The sequence below is a fragment of the Uloborus diversus genome, chromosome 2 (assembly GCF_026930045.1).
Source record: "Uloborus diversus isolate 005 chromosome 2, Udiv.v.3.1, whole genome shotgun sequence".
NCBI classification, from domain to species: Eukaryota; Metazoa; Arthropoda; class Arachnida; order Araneae; family Uloboridae; genus Uloborus; species Uloborus diversus.
In genome coordinates, this window is record NC_072732.1 from 190,076,091 (window position 1) to 190,097,500 (window position 21,410).

At 31.5% G+C, this 21,410-nt stretch overlaps 1 protein-coding gene across 1 annotated transcript in view; it reads left to right on the forward strand.

Moving 5' to 3' along the window:
* Positions 1 to 3,036: 3,036 nt before the first annotated feature.
* LOC129217580 (4'-phosphopantetheine phosphatase-like) overlaps positions 3,037 to 21,410 on the forward strand; it is a 37,616-nt gene continuing 19,242 nt past the window's right edge. Inside the window, exons 1-7 of the mRNA XM_054851907.1 lie at positions 3,037 to 3,129; positions 3,219 to 3,358; positions 4,157 to 4,242; positions 10,975 to 11,192; positions 14,392 to 14,575; positions 15,779 to 15,871; positions 20,631 to 20,802. Coding sequence (XP_054707882.1) covers positions 3,259 to 3,358; positions 4,157 to 4,242; positions 10,975 to 11,192; positions 14,392 to 14,575; positions 15,779 to 15,871; positions 20,631 to 20,802 — 853 coding nt within the window. The 5' untranslated portion in view covers positions 3,037 to 3,129; positions 3,219 to 3,258. The remainder of the gene's footprint in view (positions 3,130 to 3,218; positions 3,359 to 4,156; positions 4,243 to 10,974; positions 11,193 to 14,391; positions 14,576 to 15,778; positions 15,872 to 20,630; positions 20,803 to 21,410) is intronic.

The window sequence follows — 21,410 nt, forward strand, 5'->3', positions numbered from 1 at the left end:
ACTCTTAAACAATAATTATTTCAAAAAAAATTAGCTCCTAATATTTCTACCCAAAATTATCGAAATTTTCAATATAATAATTCGATTTTAAAAGTTCTTATTATATTTTGCTTACTATTAAAGTTATTCCACCATTCATTAGAAATTCTCATTTAAGTCTTAAAATTTTTCATTTAAGGGGTTACAGAATCTCAAAAATGATCAAACGATAAAAAAGAAAAAAAAAAAAAAAAAAAAAAGAAGAAGAAAAAGAAGAAAAAAAAATTATTGCTTATTTCAAAACTAAACACTAGTCTAAAAGAAAAACTTTAAATTGATTTTTCTGGATGATCGTTTTTCATGTGTTTTCATGTCATAAGAATCCCTAGGGATTTTTTTCTATTAAAAATACAGCTTTAAAGTAATACTTTTTGTAATAAGGATAATATATTTAACAAAACTGTGTATTGTATAAGCATTTTATAAATTACTCAAATGTTTGGAGCATATTATATCTTTAAAAAACAAATATTTTTGAAAAAAATTACAATTTTTTACGTAATTAATCACAGAAAATTTTCTAATAAACACAAAAGCAAATGAATGCAGACTTTTAGAGATGATGGTTGTGATCGTTTAGCAAAAAGCTTTTTTTATATTAGTTTGAAAAAAAAAGGCATAGGGATTTTTAAAAAATTGAAAATTTCCTAAATTTTTTGAATTTTTAAGAAAAGTAGGCAATATTTTTAAATTTTTTAAAATAAGTTATCGATTACAAAATAAGTAAGCATATTATGGTTTTAACAAAAAATAGAATTTTCTTAAATTAAAAAAAATGTTTGAAAGGTACTATGACCCCTTAATTATGATAATTCTAACAGTGATTTTATTTTTATTTTCTTAATTATACATTTTTTGCGTATTTTATGCACATGTAAATTTAAAGAATGCATGTTCAAGAACACATCAAAAACTTTATTATAACAAATGTATCAGTGATGTAATTTGGGGATTGGCAAAAAAAGGTGTTGTTGCAAGTCGCAGTTCTTTTGTGAAAATAAATTCTGTGAAATCCTCTCAAGAATTTCATTCTTAGCACCATGTACTCAAGCAATTTTGTGCATTCAAAAATATTAATACTCCCATAGCAATTTAATTACCCCATAGCAATTCTTTTATAACTTTATATCGGTTTCTTTCCGAAAATTAGTGCCAAACTGTTAAAAAATAGTCAACTTTAAAAATGTGCACATAGTAGCCTGCCAGAAATTGCTGAAAATTCTGTTTTGAGGAGAAAAAATGCTCTCCTTGTTATTCGTTCGCTCTGATTCGGTAATAGAGTAGCGGGCGATCTACCGCTCTAGTTATAGCCAGTTGCTTCACAGACGGCGACAATTACGTTGTTTGTAAACCTGTGATATATAAACTGATTTCTGTGGTGCTATCTATGAAGTAAGAAGCTAGCGAGAGCGGTAGATCGCTCGCTACACTAATGGCTTTGGATTTTTCTGTGACATCGTTCTTTACGAATCTTGTGCCTTTAATAATTCTGGTGCTTAAATTCACACTTAGAAAAGTTTTTAAATTTTAGGCGTTTCCTTTTTCTTTTCTGTTTTTAAATTTAATTCTCCGTGGATGTTTTCCCATCACCATTACTCCATTATTATTTGGAGTTGTCTTTTCTGCGCATGAGGTAAAGATTTTTGTGTCTTGTGGTCACGTGGTCCCTTTGGACAAAGTAGGACTGCGCATCAGCTTAAGTTTCGCCGTTTTGGATCGGATTAATCATTGTTGCTGCGCTAGGATTACCAGAGCAAAGTTCCGGGTTTTGACAATCTGGCCAAAAGTATTACTTCATTTAATAAACAATTCACTTGTCGCTAATAGTTGCTCGCCGTGAAAAATCACTAAACGGGATAACCCGCCAAAAGACAATCACTCAACATGCGCTCCGATTCAAAATGGCTGCTTTCAGCTGATGCGTCGACTCATTTATATAGGGTCTTTAGACAAAATTATTTGCGCATTTCACCATAGGCGGACTAGGTCCTCCAAGAGGGCGCCAAAATCTGACTCCCAAAGAGCGAGCAAAAAAATGTAGGCACACAAGTTCGACGGTGCAAATAAAATAAAATGAAAATGAAAACTTTCGTGGGTGAGAAAAAAATTCGCACAAACTTAAGAGGGAGCGGGGGGGGGGGGGGGGGGGGGGGGGGAACCCGAAGGCAGGGCCGGATTCAGGGGAGGGCAGGCGGGGTACTGCCCCGTGGCCTCCGCAACAAAGGGGCCAGCACAATAAAATTTTTACGGTCTAAAATCCTTACTTTCACGGGTCGAAAATATTGGATATATATCAAAGTATCGGATATTTTCGAAAATATGATGATCTTTTCGAACCCTGATTAGGTTTCTCCCACTCCTTCGTTGCTTCGGGGCCTCCAAACTTCCAAATCCGGCGCTGCCCGAAGGCATACAGGTTCTTCTGCAGCTTGTATCATTTTCACACTAACTTGTTCTTCACTGTTTCGAAGAATCAAACATACCATTTTCATTATTGAAAGAAAAATCCTCTATCTCCCAAGATCCGACTCTCACCGAACATCACTAGAGGACAGCTTAGGGCCTCCGTTGACACCATATCGAGCCGAAGGAAAGGAGAGAAAAGCTACTGTTTCTAGAGTCCACTGTTTCGAGAAACAATTGTGGTAGCAAAAAAAAAAAAAAAAAAAAAGAAAAAAAAAGAGCAAAATGTATGCTAGTGTGACAATAATTTAAAGTGCAAATACAAATGTGAATACAAATACTGGAGTAAATTTCGTGAATGTCTTAAAAGTGGGGACAATTTCATGTTTGAATGTGATTATTTGAAAATCAAACTATTTCAGCTAATTTAATTAATCAAGTTTTGAGTTTTTTTAGTTAAAAAAAATAGTGCATAAAATCCTAAATTTAATTTTCATTCTTTGACGCAAAACCTTTTTTTTATGAGGTCATCGAAAATATTTAGAGCAAAAACCGATTATCTGTCGCATTGAAATGAAGAAATACTACTGTTGTAAGCAGACGGCTTTTTTGGCCGTAGTTATTAGGAGAAAGATTGTATACTGTGGAATTTTAGTTTTAATCATTGAAAAGTTTACACAAAATTAGGTAAGCAATTTCTAATGCAATAAGATAGTCTGTAAAACATATTTCTAGAGGAAACGAATGATTTTAATTTAGATTCTTGTTTAATGCAGATTGGAATCGAATATTGATGTCAAGAGAAGTAAACAAACAATGAGTTGTTCTCAGAAAGAAGCTGGTAGTATCACATTGCCCCAGCAGGATGATGTTTTCAGAAATTTGAAAAATGCCAAGAGATTTGCAATAGATATTGGTGCGTAATTATTGTTTCTGTTCCGTAAATTGGATTTGATCGTATGTTGCACGGGAAGTTTTAGTTTCGCTCATAACTTGCTCTTTTTTAAAATTTTTTATTTGAAGGGTTCTGTTATGTCCCTAAACGACTTGGAAAAAATTGTTACCGCTAAAATACAACTAAAAACGGAGTTGTTGAAGAAAGAACTTTTTGATTCTTGTTAACAAAATGCAGTTCTAAAGTTGGGCTTGTTCATTGCTCTTCAATCATGTCTTCAAATGTCAAATTTTCAAGGAATTTCTATACATATAAAAATAAAAAAAAGGAAACGTTTCTGTTTAAAGTTGAAAAAATTTAATGGAATATGATTAGTTATAATTTTTCGAGCAAATAACTTTGAAACATTTCCTTTGCATAAGAATTACTCCTGCACAAAGTTTATGTTTTTAACATTTAAAATTAATGTCGGACTTGTCCTTCCAAATTTTTCCATAGGTTACGAGGATAGCTATAAGTAATAACTTCAAGACAGAACCCTATGATCCAGAAAACCATGAAACTTAGATATCTGGGATAGCAATGGCTCTGAACATCCTGGATAATTGGTTCTTTCTTGAACTTCAATTTAGACATGTAACTTAATTTAATGTCTTTTTATTTATTTGATAAAAAAAGTACTGATATTTAGGACTATACAACATGTGAAAAAAATCCTTTGATAATAATCCGACAAAACGTTTAACAATGTTTTTAATTTTTATTGTACCTTTTATGTGCTATATGTTCAATAATAAAATAAACTCTGCTTTTTATTAGGTGGTTCATTGACAAAAATTGCTTATTATTCAACTGTTTCTTACAAACGAGCTTTTTATTCATTAGATGGAGAAGAAAATGCTCAAGTAAGTGAATATTCATAAGTAGTTGTGTAGTTTATTATAAATATTTGTTTTATGAGGAATAATATGAAGTAGCTGACCCATGTAAAGCATGCCTGCTCAACAGCGGTAATTCAAAACTAATATCTTTTTTGAAGGTATGTTTTTGAAAAACAGCTAAAATGTGAATTGTCTACTTATTTTTAACTCATGTTGGGGAAAAAAAGGCGGTAAAATATTGCCTTAGTTTTCGTACTTTTCTAAAGTACTAAAGATGCATCCACCAAAGAAAAAGAGAATTGTTATTTATGATACTGTGATTTACCATGTTAAAATAAACATTTTCTTTTCTGATTTCAATGCAGTAACACAGCTGTGTTCCAGAATCTTGCAAAGAGTTTTGATTTTTTATTGTTGGAAATTTGAGTTAGAGTTCACCCGAGGAAAAAATGTTATTCAAAAGGACATTTTCTGGCCCAAGGGGGATAGAACTCACAACTTTTACATCATTTGCACAATGTTCTAAAGGACAAATCTACTTAGACCTTTCCCAGAGTGTGCAATAAGTTGCAGAAATGCTTGATTAAAAAACAAAATTAGCATTATTGTTATTTATTTATTTATTTATTTATTATTATTATTATTTTTTTTTTTTTTTTTTTTGAGAAACTTCCACAATGTAAGTTGTTTGTATATTTTTTGCTGAAAGAGATCTTTAAATTGATGGCCTTCTTATGAAGTTTGTGGTTTGGTTTGACTCAAATCTGGATAGGGGAAGGTGGGGCATGTTGGTCTGTTTTTTTACTTTTTATTTTTTATCTCATCAAAAATTTAATGAACAGTTTGATTTTCTTCAATAAGTTTCACTAAACATTTCTCAAAACCACAGATTTTTTTTGAGATTAACTTTTTTTATATTGATTTTTTTAATGAAACCTTGTAAAGTGGACCAATGTGCCCCATGGCTGAGGTACATTGGTCTGCCTGGTGGGTGAACCTCATAACGCAAACAATATCTGTTTGTAATTTTAGTGATAAATACCATCAAACATTGTAACTACCATTTTCTCTTTTGTGTGTAGAGTGAAGAATAAAGTTTAAAGATCAATGTAACATTTTTAATTGATAAATAATCTTTAATTAAAAACAGCAATAAGCATTCACACCATTAGTACAAAATTATATTTTAACTAGTATGTTGTGGCCATCACGAAACTTTCTAGAGACGTACCGAGTAGCACTTTGGCCGAGTACCGAGTACTCGGCCTTTCACTACTCGGCCGAGTACCGAGTTACCGAGTACTCGGCATTTCACTACTCGGCCGAGTTAACAAGTACCAATTATGTTTTAAGAAGAACCACTGACACACACGTGATCAATTTTGAACTTATTGGAATAGTAGTATAGACCTCTTTGTCCATATAAAAGTTTTTAAAACTAAATTCCTGCTGAAATTTAATTTCGCATTATTTAAAAAATTTTGTTTACGTCAAAAATTTTACAAAAAAAAATATTTTTAAATTAAAAATAAATAAATAAAAGGTATGATTGATCAAGTTGGAATTAAGACAAACTATACCAATCTATTTTAGTTCTAGTCCGCCAAACATAAATAATTTTTAAAAGCAAATGTGCTGGAACACTGCACACATGTGTTTCTGCGTTAGAAGGAACGTCTTTATCGGTGCATAAAATGTGAGCTAACAAATGTTAAGACATTCGACAAAAAAATCCGACTTTTGTTGGATGCCTTTAAATCTACAAGCTCACATTTTGTGCATTGAAAAAGGAATTTCCTGTAATGCCAAAACACGTGTCTGCAATGTTCCTGCACTATGCTTTTAATGTTGTTTTATTTCCCTTTTTTTTAAGCAAAGGAATTTTTATATTTCTTATAACTAATTTTTGTTTGTAGCAAAAATCTATTTTTTATGTAAAAATTTCATATTTTCTATACTTACCTTTTTTGCACAATTTTTAATAAATAAGTTTTATTAACTTTGGGGACATTAAAATAAAGATTTATTTCATTAAAGCATTAAAAACTTCATTATTCTCAAAATTTAAAATTGACTTGTAAAATGATTGCAGAATATTTAATATGCTTGCGCTTTTTTATAAATTTTAATATCTGTCTTGGACAATATTCAATTTTTTGCAACTACTCGGTATTGGCCGAGTATCTGATCAAAATTTGGCCGAGTACCGAGTACTCGGCAAATTGGCCGAGTATGCCGAGTACCGAGTAGTTACCGAGTACTCGGTACGTCTCTACTTTCTTCTATATCTTTCTTATAATTCTGATCCTTCCCCATGCTTGACGAGGAAGCAATATCCGCCCCCCCCCCCCCCAAAAAAAAAATATTACACATGCAAAAACTTGACGACCATCCCAACGCCTGAATTATTGCAAAATCAAAGCAAAGAGCGAAAATTGAAAGTTATTTTAAAAGCCTTGCTTGAATTAATTACAAATATTCTATTTGTTAACAAACATAAGATGGCAACAGTTAAAAATTTTAAATCATTGAGATAATATTTCCGATCATTTCCATACAATTAAAATCACGAGAAATACGCAGACGACAATCTACTACAATTTATCTTTCTTATTTTTGCATTAATAAAGCTATTTTTATTCGCAAAAAAAAAAAAAAAAAAAATAATAATAATAAATCCACACCTCTTGGAGCGATTGGCGTAGAAATTGAACCAAAGTCTGTTTACATATAGATTCACATATAATCCAAATTTCAACCAGAACATAGCATTACTTCTTGAGATAGGGCACTCACAATGGAAAAAAAGAATGGGTGATTGCGCTACCCCCCTTTTTAGCTGTTGACACCAAAATAAAATCAGCTCTTATACCCACTAAGGGCTACATGCTGATAAATTTTTTTTTCATTCCGTTCATTATTTCTTGAGATACAGCAGTCACAATTGACGACAAAAAACGTTCTATAGCTCCACCCCCATTTGAGTTATTGACACCAAAATTGAATCAGCACCTGTTCCTGTTCATGGCAACATATGGTTCAAATTTTGTTTGATTCCGCCAGTTACTTCCTGAGGAATAGCAAGCACGCGTAACTCAAAAAACGTCCCATTGCTCCACCACCCTTAGAGGAATTCGCGCTAAAAAACAATGGGCACGAGTTCACATAGGGGCACATATGTGTACCAAATTTCATTCGATTTCATGCGGTAGTTTTTGATGTAGAGCGGCCACAAAAAACTGCTCACACACAGACGTGACACGCACACACACGGACACACACACATACACACAGACAGACAGACATCTTCTAAAAATAGTCGAAATGGACTCAGCACACCTCTAAACGTTTGAATCCGTCAAAATTCGAAATTCAAAAATTTGCATGAATCCAATACTTTCTTCTATATATTAGACTAGCAAAAATACCCGGGAGTCAGTAATAATTATGAGAAATAATCGTTACTTGTTCTTGTTTTCTGTTTTAAGCGAAAGAATTTAAAACAAACCTTTTTGACGTGATTAAAAATCGAGCTTCTTCCTTACTCAATAAACTAAAATAGCAATAAGTATAAAGAACAAAATAGTATTCAATTAGAAACGAAAGCACGACATTTAAGCATATACAAATTTAAAGAATTTCAGAAATATGAAATTAAACTTTACATGTTTAAAAAGATTTATCTGTTAGTACTTTTTTTTTAAATCTAAAACCTTCTCTGTATGGCTATTGATGTACGAACTGTTTTAAAAAATGTAGCGGCCCGTGTTTCCCTTACACTTGCTTTAGTTATTTTGGGAAATTTCAATTTTTGTGGGCACTTGGTGCGGTTTAAAATCTTACCAAATTTGCGAGAATCATTTTGGGACACTTTCGATAATACTCCCCCTCCTTACTAATTTTTATTATAGAAAATTGTTGCCAGATGCTGAGATACTTTTGCTCAAAATAAAACGGCGCTAAACGGTTTCATCCGAAATGTTTCCAAAATAAGTAGTAAAATTTGGCGATTGTTTGAAATCATGCAAAAAGAAAAATTAATGGAAGTTTTTGTGCGGTTTATGGATTTGCCTAATTTAGTTTTTGAATTATTTTACACAGTATTTTTTTTTTAAGTATCTTTGATTGGCGATATTTTGTTTATATGGTTAAAGCTGAGAAACATTATTACATAGTCTTTGGGCTCAAAAACAGCGACAGTGGAAAAAACTGCCAATTGCAACAGCTACTGAAAAAATTCTGGCGATATTTCTGCTGGTTGGTTGAATATAGTGAGCAAGTGTCCAATCAGCATAAATAATAATAATAAACCATTAATTACATAAGTTCCGTTTAAAAGTAAAATGATCAGCCAAATCCATTTATTTTTACCCAATCTTGTGGAAAAACGTTACTTTAAGATTTGACTTGAGAAAAGCCTCAAAAAGTCAGACGAAACGCAAAAATATTCAACAATACAACAATTGGGAGTTGAGATGACACACTAAATAATGACTTGGGTTGATGAAAGCCTTCGAACAGGGAACAAAAAAGCTCATAACTCGTTTTTTATACAACTTAGAAACTTCGCACAGATGCTATCTTCAGCAGAAAAATTGGCGCTTTCGATGGACATATATTGTTAATATGTGCATGTTTTTTTTCCACCCCCATATTGGGGCATTTATGCGAAAATTGGGACTAAAATTAGAATAAAAAGGGAATTATCAATGGGATTTTTTTCGAACTGATCTATAAACCTTCCCAGTACCAAACTGAACAAACGGTGAAAGTTTCAGCCAAATCTGCCGGGTAGTTTCTGAGATCTTAGGGAACAAATTTACCAAACTCCATTTTTATATATATAGATATAGAAGAAAGTAAAAATCAAAAGAAAAAGCAATTGTTGAATATTCACGAGAAAATTAATGCAGATTAAAGTTAACAAAAGATACATGGGCGACCATATACAAAATTTTAAGAAGGGGGGCTCAGATATTTCCCCCATGGTTTAGCAGGATATTTTCCCCCATTGAAACCAATTTCAGTACGGATAACAGTTATTAAAGTTTGACATTTTTAATAAATTAATCATTATAAGCTGGAGAAGAAATGTTTTTACATTTTTGCAAAGAAAAATGTATTGAAAGCAACAAAGTTCTAATTTCTAAGGCAGGCTTGAGCCTCCACTTGCCTTCCTTTATGGGCTCCCATGAAAAGATATGTTAAATGATATTTGGGAATATAAAAAGGCTACTTCCTGAGCTTTGGAAGTAGCACTTTTATTGGACTAGGTTTTGGAAGGAAAAGTCATAGTTATTTTTATGCAGTTACATCAATACTTGCTGCTTTGGGACTCTTTTTTTTGTTAATTGCATTGCATGGAACAATTTCAAAAATAAAATAATCCTGTTATACTAATACCATATATTTCAAACAAAAAGTACAATAAAATGGATAACTTTAAGTTAGTATATATTTGTGTTTAAAAATCAAATATGAAAAATGAAATTAGATAATCTTAAGTAAAAGTATACTTTTTTTATTCTTTTAATCTAATACTTGTTTTATTTTGTTTCTATGTAGAATGCTTGTTTGGCAAAAAAATTATATTTAATACAGGATCTTTACTATAGAATGTAGTATTACATAGTTTACTCTTAGAAAATAACTGTCTGCAAAAATTTATATTTAAAAATATAAATCGTAAAAAAGTGCAGTTATGAAATAAATCTTATGGCGAAATTAATTTATTACAATTTTAATTAAATAATTGTAAAATATATCTTTGCTTTTTTTTGCCCAAGTTTTTATTATTGCTATTTAAAAACATATGTAACATGAAATGCAATGCATAAACATTTAAAATATTATTATAATTATTGAGATTTAAGAGAGAAAAAAAATATGTGGGGTAGTAAAGTAAGAAAAAACGTCAAAAAAGCACAGATTGCCAATTACAGCAGACACGTGTTTCAGCGTTACAGGGAACGCCTTTTTCAATGCAAAAAGTAACGAGCTTCTTGTTTCGGTCCAACTTGCCCCATAAAGAGTGGACCAACCTACCTAATGTTCTTGGTATGAAAAAGTGATGTCATATTTTTTTTCTTTTTGACAAAAAGACAAAAAAAAAAAAAAAAAGCCAATAATTGTGAACTAAAAGAACTTATGAGGGTCAGTCAGTAAATTTCATTCAGACAGTGAAGTAAAGGAGCGTGTGCATTATTGGTACCAGCAGCAGCCAAAGGACTTTTATGAGCATGGCATTATGTGGCTAATTTCCCAGTGGAATAAGTGTTTAAACTATTTCAGTCGGTATTTTTGAAGAATATTGAATAAAATCTGTTTTATAGCCTCTGACTCGTTATTTATTGACTGACCCTAATACTTTAAGAGAGAAGTTGAGTTTTTTCACCGCAATCTTGATGAAAACCATTAAAAAAAAAAAAAAAAAAAAAAAAAAAAAAACTTGCAGTTTTTTGAAAATTACTCAGCACTACTGAAATAATACTTTCTGGAATAAAATTTGTTCACTATAACTAAAATTTGTTCACTATAATACCATGTGATTTCACTATAGGATTTGTAGGACCATATGTACTATTTGTTGGTCATAAAATAAAATGAAAAACTTTAATAGTATTAAAATAATTGATATCGGTCCAACACGCCCCATGGTTTAACCTGCCTCATCTCCTCCTAATTCTGAATCTGAATATCTATGCTTATTACTTCTGAACTTAATTTGTTCTTACATATTTCTTTCTTTATTTTTAGAGTTCGGAGGATTCTCATTATGAAGTTTTGGAAACAGACGTTGAAGTTGCCCGACTGCATTTCATTAAGTTTGAGACAAAACATATTGAATCTTGTTTGAGTTTCATTCAAAAAAATCTCATTGGCTCTCCTGACTTCATGAGAGGGAAGAGTATTAAAGCAACTGGCGGTGGTGCTTATAAATACACAGACCTCCTCACTCACACTCTTGGTTTGATGTAAGTATATCAGTAGCTTTACATTAATGTGGCATTTGAATCAGCTTTGAAATGGTAATAATAAAGCTGCTTTATGCTCAAATATGAGAGAAAGATTTCACTTATCTCGAGAATTTACAAGTTCAGGTACGGAAACACATTGCTCACTTGCAACGATGGTGACACATCTCGAAAAAAAATGCATATATATGTGCATATTATTGATGCAAAATCTGAATTTAATGCTCTTTCTTGTCAGAAAGTTAGATTGCTTATCTAATGTATGATGGCATTCAGACTATAATCAACACACCCTTAAAATTTCACAATGGGGTCGCTTCCAAAAATTTAAAAGTATTTTTTTCTGAAAGAGCATGCTTATAAAAACATAGGATCTGACTATTTTTAAAATTGTTTGACTGAGTTTAATATTTAAAAAAAAAATATTTTAATCGGAGCGCTTTCATTGTTTACTCTTCTGTCGTGTGACATCACAAATGATGAAATGCCATTCAGTGTTGCCATTCAGGGAGAAAAATATTTAATTCGCATCTTTACTCATGTGTACTGGCAACAATATGGTTGATAGCAAGCAAAGAGCGCAATATTTGATTCGCTTGTTGATTATCATAATGTGGAAGTGTGGTAAACATAGGCGCCAAAGTGCATCATTTGTGACGTCATAAAGACCACATCTTGTTTGAAAAATTGGATATTGTTAAAAAGTAATTAAAAAATAACTGTTGGGAAAATAAAAGTATTTTCTGTGTCCATGTCATTTTTTTTTTTGCTTATTCTATCAATTTCAGTGACTAAAAGTAGTACTTTTGACTGAAGGAAACAACCCCATTAGGACGAAAATATTTAACTATAAACCATTATTTAAGTAGGGATACCCACTCCCTAAAAGCAAGAGTGTACCCCCCTAAGTATCACAAAGCCCCCCAAAACAAAGGCCCCTCTAAAAGGTGAAAAATTCCCCACAAAACAAAGGCCCCTCTAAAAGGTGAAAAATTCCCCACAAAACAACCCCCTCTAAAAATTTCAATGACTCACTCTGATTTAAGTCTACCAAAAGCAGTCAATGAACACAAGGTCTTAAATGTTTTGCTCCTTTGCAGTGACGTATTTACAGGTTTGGGGGCTCATCGCAATGGATTTTTGGTGTCTGTTTGTCTATCACAGAACTATGTGAAAGAAGTAACTCATGCATTTTTGCATCCCCTTCAGGGCTCCTATGGTCATGTGGGCCTGGGCTTTAAACATTTGCCTCATTTGCACATGGTAAGATCATTATAGTGCCTTTGGAATGTTTGTGAGAATAACCAGCTAAAGTATTGTTGCCTAAAACCTTGATTTTCTCTAATGTTTTTTTTTTCCAGCAAGAGAGAGGCATGTCACTACTGTTCGGGAAAGGGGGGGGGAGCGATAAGTTTTATAAGCTGTCTTTGGTTTATGCGTTTATGTTCTTTAGAATGCAAATGAGCTAAAAGAAGTAGAGACTCTTAAAGTTTTCACAGATCTTAATTTTCATCCTTGTTTGAAATGGCCTTGATCTCATGTTTGATTTCTTTTTCACATAGGATCAGGGAAACCGTGACCTCCCAAAACTGTCCTCATTCAGGGAATTTTATCTGACGTTTTGGCACATTTGGAGACGTAATTGCACTATTGCAATTTTTAAATGCCCAAATCTCCTTTTTCATTAGATGTACATTTGGGTGCATACCCCTATTTTGCCGTTTATCTAATTTTGGAGTTCCATTCAGCAAACTGATACCCCCCCCCCCTCCCAAAAGTCTGGAGCATCCCTGCATAGTATTGGTATATCCCTTTTGGTCTTGAGCTGACTTTGTTGCATTTTGATTCCCTGGAATTTGAGATTCATGAAGTTGAGAATTTTTTTTTAAACTGATATTTCAAATTAATCTACTATTCTTTCAAATACAGTAGCAATCAACAATTACATCTGTTCGTAAATCATTTTAATTTCATCTATTCGATCTGCCATCACAATTCATTTTTATGTTAAAAATGTTAATGTTTGAAATGAAATATACGTTGATTTAAAAATTGCTTCCAAATTTATTTGGAGCAATCACTTTACTACTGCAGTTTTTATTAATTCATATAAGAAAAACAAAGTCATACTAAATAATATTTTAATATTAATCCCTATTAATTTTTGTTACATTTATTTATAGGTGTTTTTGAAGTGTCCAAATGCAGCAATACTGACCAGTTTTACAGCGACAAATTTTTCATGGGATACGGTTTTTATTAAATGCATAATACATACTACACATCACTAACTCCGGGCAATATTGTTTAAAACACGGGTTCTGGAGAATGTTACACCCAAACCCTCCTCTCTGTGTCAGTACTACACATGCTACACATATAGTTATGTGTCTTCCCTCTTCATAGAGTTCGTGTATACAACAAGTCTCATCATTTATGTGATCAGGGAGGTCAGTTGGGACTGTTGTGAGCTGATCCGTAGGGTGTCTGACTTGTAACTGAAAGATCCCAGGTTCAATGTTGGATGATCGAAGATCCTCAGTGTTCACTAATGGTGTCTGAGGAATGCTAAATATGCTGTGGTCACAAAGTCCTCCAAGTTCTCATTTCAAATCAATACCTCTGGCATTGCTTTGTCAGGGGAATGCTCAGTCTCTAAAAGTGCTGTCTTTGGAGCTCCATCCAATTGTTAAGTCATGCGTAATAGTATTAGGGACCCTGGAGCGTAGTGTAGTGTAGGTGGGTAGGTGGGTTCACACACACAGTTACCCTCCTTGGATTTTAGAAACATTGTGTAAAGATACTCTTGATTATGCATTTTGTTGTTTTCCCCCTATAAATGTATTGAGTATGTGCCCTTTGCTGTCACCCCACCCATAAAGTTTTGAAATGTTGGGCATGTTTATGACTCCCGTATCCCCCCAGCATACCACTGATCACTCGCCTTAGCACCATCGATTCTAATTTATAAATGATATTGGATTTTAAAGGTTGAATTCATTTCAAAAGTTTGACAACTTGTTCACTATGTTGTGACATCATTTTACATATAGTTACTTCAGTTAATATACTTTTATAAAGATTATGAGAACTGTTCAATAATTATAACTATAATTTTGAACCTTAAATTAGTTTTTTTATTATCCATCCTTTTTTTAAATAAAACTTTTCAGCTCTTAAATGTTTTTTAATTTATCAGGGTTGACAAAGAAGATGAAATGGAATGCTTGATAAAAGGTTGCAATTTCGTTTTGCGGAACATTCCAGATGAAGTTTTTGAATATCGTCGACATGTTACACCAGAATATCGTTTTCACAGCGTGGAGCCTAACATGTATCCTTACCTACTTGTGAATATAGGTTCAGGAGTTAGTGTTATGAAGGTACATAATTTTCAAGCAATACTAAAAAGTTTACTTGTAGATTATTAGACATATTGAGGTTTTTCTGCATTTTGTCTTTAGCTTTTTGCATACAATAATAAAATTGGAGGAATGTATCTTACTAAAAATTTCAACAGTTAGTTTTTGAAGTTTTGTTGAAGTAACAAAAATGACTACATAATTTTTTTTATCATATGATCAAGTACATTCATACATAATGTTACAAATTCTGTAAATAGTAATTATTTTTGTGATTAATTTGTTGTAATCTAACTAAATTTGGAGCTTATTAAATTATCTTTCATCTAAAATTATTTTAGTAATGTAACTTGTAAATAGTTTCTTGTAATGAATATACAGCCCCCGTACATTCAGCTGAAGTCTACGGTCCCCTCATTTCTGAATGATAAAATTTGTGAATGGAAAGAAGTAAGAAAGTGTAGAATGGAGAAGGATTTTCTGGAATATCTGAGAAGCTCTCTTTCGATGTCTATAAATAGCCTTGCGGCATGATAAAAAGTCAGTGTTGATTAAGAAATTGCACTGAGAGTGTATTAGCTTTGTTTATTGCGGGGCATTTCGCTGTGTTGTTTTGCGTATTTGGATGTAAATACGTGTGTAACAGTTGAGTTTACGGTGTTGATTGATATTTGCTTAATTGCTGATGATTAATTTAGCAGTTGTTAACAATCTTTCCTGTAGTGTAAATAAATCTCCTGTGTGTTCTCAAGAACTGTGTCATCATTTCAAGAAAGTTTGAAGCTGCACCAGAACCTTTAACAATAATTTTACATTTCATACTATGAAAAAAAAATTTATATGCTGAAAGAGTTTTTAATGATTAAACAACTTTTGTATGTGATTTAATTTGCATTACTTTATTTATTTTTTGTTTTTAAGCTGAAAAAAATACTATTGTTCAAACTTCAATTTTAGCATGTTTACCTAAGACTCTTCCTCGTATTTATTTTGAAATTTATTCTACTTGAATGCTTTAACAAACATTTCTTATTGAAAAAATTTTCTTATTCCATCTTGTGCATTATTTAAAAACCTAATAGATTTGTATTCATGACTTAATGATATTAAGTCAATACTGTACAGTTTCGTTTTAAATACTATACACATAGTTTAATTATTAATTAATTTTTTTTGTTATTAGGTATTTAATAATGATAGTATTAACAATTGTTCTTTTTTTAGGTAGAATCCGAGTCTTCTTATGAAAGAATAGGTGGTTCAGCTATGGGTGGAGGAACATTTTGGGGACTTGGTTCACTTTTGACAAAAGCAAAGGTACTTCGTTTCTTTCTACAATTATTCATTTTAGCTACTTAAAACAAAAAGTTGGTGTTTGAAAATCTTTGGAAATTTCTGTTTTTGAAATAAGATATGAAATATAATATATTTTATTGTTATAAATATTTTCGAAGCTGGTAATGAAAATTATTTGTTATATTAACAAAAGGTTTTTGGTGTTAGAATAGCAAATATGTTTTATTTCAAACCTTTAAGGGGTCTAAAGACCTTTAACCTTCAAAATGTTCGACTTTCTGAAAAAAATAAATGTTATGCATAATTTAATTCTGAACAATTTGACACCTTATTTATTACCATACGCCAAAAACTTTTCCAAGAAATTGTAAAAATGCATAAACTTTCCCCATAGAGATTTATATCAACAGCAGCTGTTTAAACCTCTTTTTCTCATGTGCTATTTTCTTGTTTTGCGTGCGAACCGAAGAAAGTTCCTTATATATTTCCATAAAACTTTTCATGCATGTTTGTCTGGTTTATTTTTATGATCTGAACCTAAATTTTAACTAAAAATAAGAGTTAAAATTAGAAAAAAATATTTTTGCCCAAAATTTTGGAAAATTTTCATATTAACTTATAAAATTTCAGAAAAATAAATAATTAAAAAAAATAAATTTAGGTTCAGATCATAAAAATAAACCAGACAAACATGCATTAAAAGTTTTATGGAAATATATAAAAAAAAACCTGAGATATCAGGCACGCAAAACGAGAAATCGGCAAAACCAGCACCTGAGAAAAAAAGGCTTAAACAGCTGCTGTAAACATAAATCTCTACAGGGAAAGCATACGCATTTTTACGATAACTTGAAAAGTTTCTCACATATGGTAATAAATAAGGTATCGAATTGTTCAGAATTAAATTATGCATAACATATGTTTTTCCAGAAAGTCGAAAATTTTTAAGGTTAAAGGTTCTTAGAGCCCTCAATAAACATTCTGTTGCATTTTTAATTCCGATGCTCACTAAAATGACATTTACATTGCAAAATGTAGGCCAACGGGAAGTACAGTTAGACCTCCATATATCAAAGTATCAAGTTGCCATAAAAAAATTCGATGATAGAAATTTTAATACATAGATGCAATTTTAGTTTGTTATTAATTGTTTCTTAAGCATTAAAATTAAAGCAAATATTTGTGTATGAAACTCAGTTTCTAATTTTTATGAGAACCAGATTAAATGAAAGTTAATTTTTAAAAAATGAATTAATGTAAAACATTTATTGAGCATTAGATAGTTTTTGAAAAACCTACTGTATCGTAATCACATGTTTTTGAGTGAGTTTTCTATTGAAATATTTTCTACTTGATTTTCGTTTGTATTTTTCTTTGAAAGAATGAAACAATGAAAGGAATAAATAAATGAAGTCATTAACCCATTCCTTGCCCCGGCCGATACAGGATCGGCCATGCAGTTTGTGTTAATACTGCCCCGGCCGATTCAGGCTCGTCGCAAGAAAATGGTTCCTAACTGCCCTCGACGATCCTGTGTCGTCACAGCGTTTCTAGCAGTTTTTGCCTCTGCCGAATGTGTGTCGGCGATCCTTCCAGGGGCAGAACCCTGTTATTGCGCTTCTCTGTTGTGTTCTGGAGCTTTTAGGGGAGCGGTAATCAAGCTCTTTTCTTAGACAAAAGGGAATGTAACTTATAGTATTTCACGGAACTTGTTGTAATTTATTTTATTTTACTAAGATATTAACTTTTCAAGTACTCTTTGATAGGACACGTATAATGCTTCAAATAATCAGGCATTATAATTTTATCTTTTCGTTGAAGCTTTGTTTCTTAGCATTCTGGCATTTGAACTCCTGATGAACAAGTGTGAAAATATTTCCTTACATATTTATCAATATTTCTACGCCTGAATAAAGCAAATAAACAGAAATATGTTTTTCTTGTTATCAAAAATTCACCTTCTAACGCAAGTATCCTTCACTAAATTGTTCATAATCCTCAAATTTTATAATTTATTTTACACAATATTATTTTTTTAATTACCTTACATATCTTAATTTTGTACGAGTATGTTTTTTTTTATTATTATAATGTGTTTACTACGCTTTTTATTTATTTGTACATTATTATTATTTTTTATTACTTATTTATTTTTAAATCATGATATTTTGAAACGTAAATTATATCTTTTTTATAACTGCGGCACCATTTGATGGATTTTTAGTGATACGGTTTTGAATATTTTTTATTTCACGAAAAAAAAATTGACGACCGCATTGACTATACGTAAAAGTTGACTTTGTAAAACATAAAATAGATACGACCGTGCAAATAAAATAATAATTTCTTGAGTTCTTTTGTTGTACGCTTTACTCATAAGAAACGAAACATTCCTTTTCTCCCATTCTTTTTCAGATTTTATTTATTGTCTTAAAATAGCTCCAATGTTTTAATTGTACCTTCTTTTATGAGATTTTAAAAAGATAAATTAAATATTTGGTTTCTTTTCAATAATCAAATTGCCATAATTAGTAAATAATCCTATGAAACTAACTAAAATTTATCCAAGTATGTTTAAAAAAAAGATTTAAAATCCGACTCGATTTCAAGCAAGATCTCCTTTTTTTTTTCCTTCTGAAGACATGTTCCGTCATATAAGCATAGAAGCTTGCTTTGAAATTCCTTTCTGAGCTAAACTGTTTTGTTGTAAGAAAATAATGTGGAAGGGTTGACCACAAAACGCTAAAACCTTCTGACCATTCTTTGAATGGAACTAACTTGCTCGGATGTTTGCAAAGAGGGTCCTTGGAGAATACAGACCTCCCAGTCGGTCTAGTTATTCCTCTCTCAGCTGGGGGCTTTTAGTTGCATGCACAAAAGTATCCTTTAGGGAAATGGGGGATTAGCCGCAAGTTTTGATCTTTTGTAATCATTTATCTTTAAAATATTTCCCACGCTTGAGCAACTGATATCTGGGCATTCAGAAGGGATTTAAAAGTCACCTGAATTACAATAAAAGTCGACCATAGTCCTGCCATCAAAGGGATGTCTCTGTGTTTATTGGTCGTTTTGAAGTGTCACAATATATCAAAAGGCGCCGAAGAATACTTTTTATCCTCTTAGAATATCATTCCCACACTTAAAGCGTTTTTGTCCATTCAATTTGCTTGCTCACACGTTAGATCGATCAGTCAAATGTTTGAAGAATGTTTTTTTGAGGCCTTTTGAAAGATAGATCATCTTACATTTAACAGTAAAAGAAAAAAAAAGATATACTGAGATAAAAGCAAAAAGAAAAATAAATCAATAAAATAATAATTTGTGTTATGAAAATAATTTTTTTCATCCAATCCTCTATTGTTTCTTATTTTCCTGTTATGTACTATGTAAATGTATGAATATTTCAGCACATATTAGCAACCTTGTATTTTATTGCACTATTTAATTCAGTGCTTAAAAACAATTAAATCGAAGCGATTTTCGAATGCAAGCTGAACAGCAAAAACAACATTAAAATACCGATAGCAAAATGGGGAGAAAAGTGTTATTACAATGTAGCAAAAAGCAACTCCGTTTCGTTATCTGCGGCATGCGCGTTAAGGGTTTTTGGGCTGGTCATGGAATGGGTTAACTAATGAATAATAAAAAATAATGAATTCCTGTATTTTTAAATAAATTGGTATATAAATTAGTGAATGAATAAAGCAATACATATGATAGGTAAATTTACTAATAGAGTTTAAAAAAAAATTAAATAAACTCTTCACTTGCCCCACATGTACTTAACAAATTGTGCTACACATTTAAAATAATGATAATATTAAATAAATAAGTATTGCACTGAACATCAGTAGGTCTCTATTAATATATTGAGACCTACTGATGTTTGAAATGTAAAAACAAGAACTTTATTATTTTAGAAAAACAAAAATTAAATTTGTTATTTCACAAAATATTATAGCATCAGTATCAAATTATGAAAGTGGATCATATTATCATGTACTTTGTTCTTCAGAGAAACCTTTTTCAACTGGAATCAACAACATGTTTAATAACTTGGTTAAAATAATCCCAGATAGGTGGCGCTGCAAACAGAGAGACAAGAGAGAAATATTTTGCCATTTCACTTTGCCCCATTTCCCCTACTTTTAAAAATTTCTTAAACATTTAACACTGAAGTTACATAAAGAATCCTTCTTTTAGATTTTTGCTGGGAAAAATATGCATAAAAAGTCTTTGCATAAAAAATCTTCAATGTTAAAATCAAAATAGCTTGCATTTTTTTCTTGCCCTGCTGTCTTTCATTTCATATTTAAAAAATATATTTTTTTTATGGCATTGTTAACTGTTATGGTCCTCCTTTGCTGTTTTCACCTATTTTACTCCTTTAAAATGAATTTAACTTGTCTAAAATGTGTCACGAAGTATTTTTATGCCTTGAAAAAAAATAATAAATAAATAAATAAAACTCCCAGCAATGTCTTTGATTATAACACTATTTTTTGCAGCCAACATGTTCAAAACATACTATTTGGATAGGTCTCAATTTCAACTTCAAAAGTGTAGGATCCCTATGCTCTTTAGATCTCACATTCATATGCAAATAGTTTAAAACTCCATCTAATCGAGAAAGAAAGGAAGTAGAGGATTCTGAGCTTGAATTATTTTCCGCAAATTAATTCCCAGTTTTAGTGGTATTTAGAAGCAAAATTTGTTGAAAAAGAAGGTTTTCTAAAAAAAATTGTTGAATTTTTACTTAAAATAACTTTTACATTTGCAGGGATTCGATGAATTACTTCAGCTTGCAGAAAAAGGAGATCATCGTAATGTTGACATGCTTGTAAAGGATATTTATGGTGGTGATTATTCTGGAATGTGTTTGCCTGGAGATTTAATTGCTTGCAGTTTTGGAAAAGCCATTCATTCCTCAAGGGATAAAAATTTCAATCCAGGTTTGAATTTTTAAAATTCTTTTGAAGCTGTCTTTATTCTACGTTTTAAACCAATTGAATGTTCAAATATTTTTTAAACCAATTACATTTTTAAGTACTATGTTTAGCTTGATGTGCATTAGGGTGGTTCAAAAATACATGTAAAAAAAGTTTCTCCCAGATGACAGGACACTCGTCAATATTTTTAGACTTGTGGATAGTTATATACTGGAGGAATTTTAGCTTCCTATTTCAACTGAAAGAGATTGCTCAACCCCCCCCCCCCTCAAGCTTCTTAAGTATGGAGAGGTGGGGGTTGAAAAAGTACATTGAACTGAAAGAACAATGCTACATATTATAATATTCACGAGTAATATGCATATACATTGCAATAAAATAATTATTTCTAAAAAAAAAAACAACGGGGGAAATTAAATGTTACTAAATTTGTGACAATTTCTATGCTACGGCTAATGTTAAATTAAGGGGTCATTAAACAACCTCTTAAAATTTGAGTAAGAAGCTAAAACTTTTACAGCATAATACTATTACTAAATCTAAAAAAAGGAGGGAGGGGCGTGTCCTGGACTCTAGCTGAAAAGCAGTTTTTTTGAACCATCCTAATATGC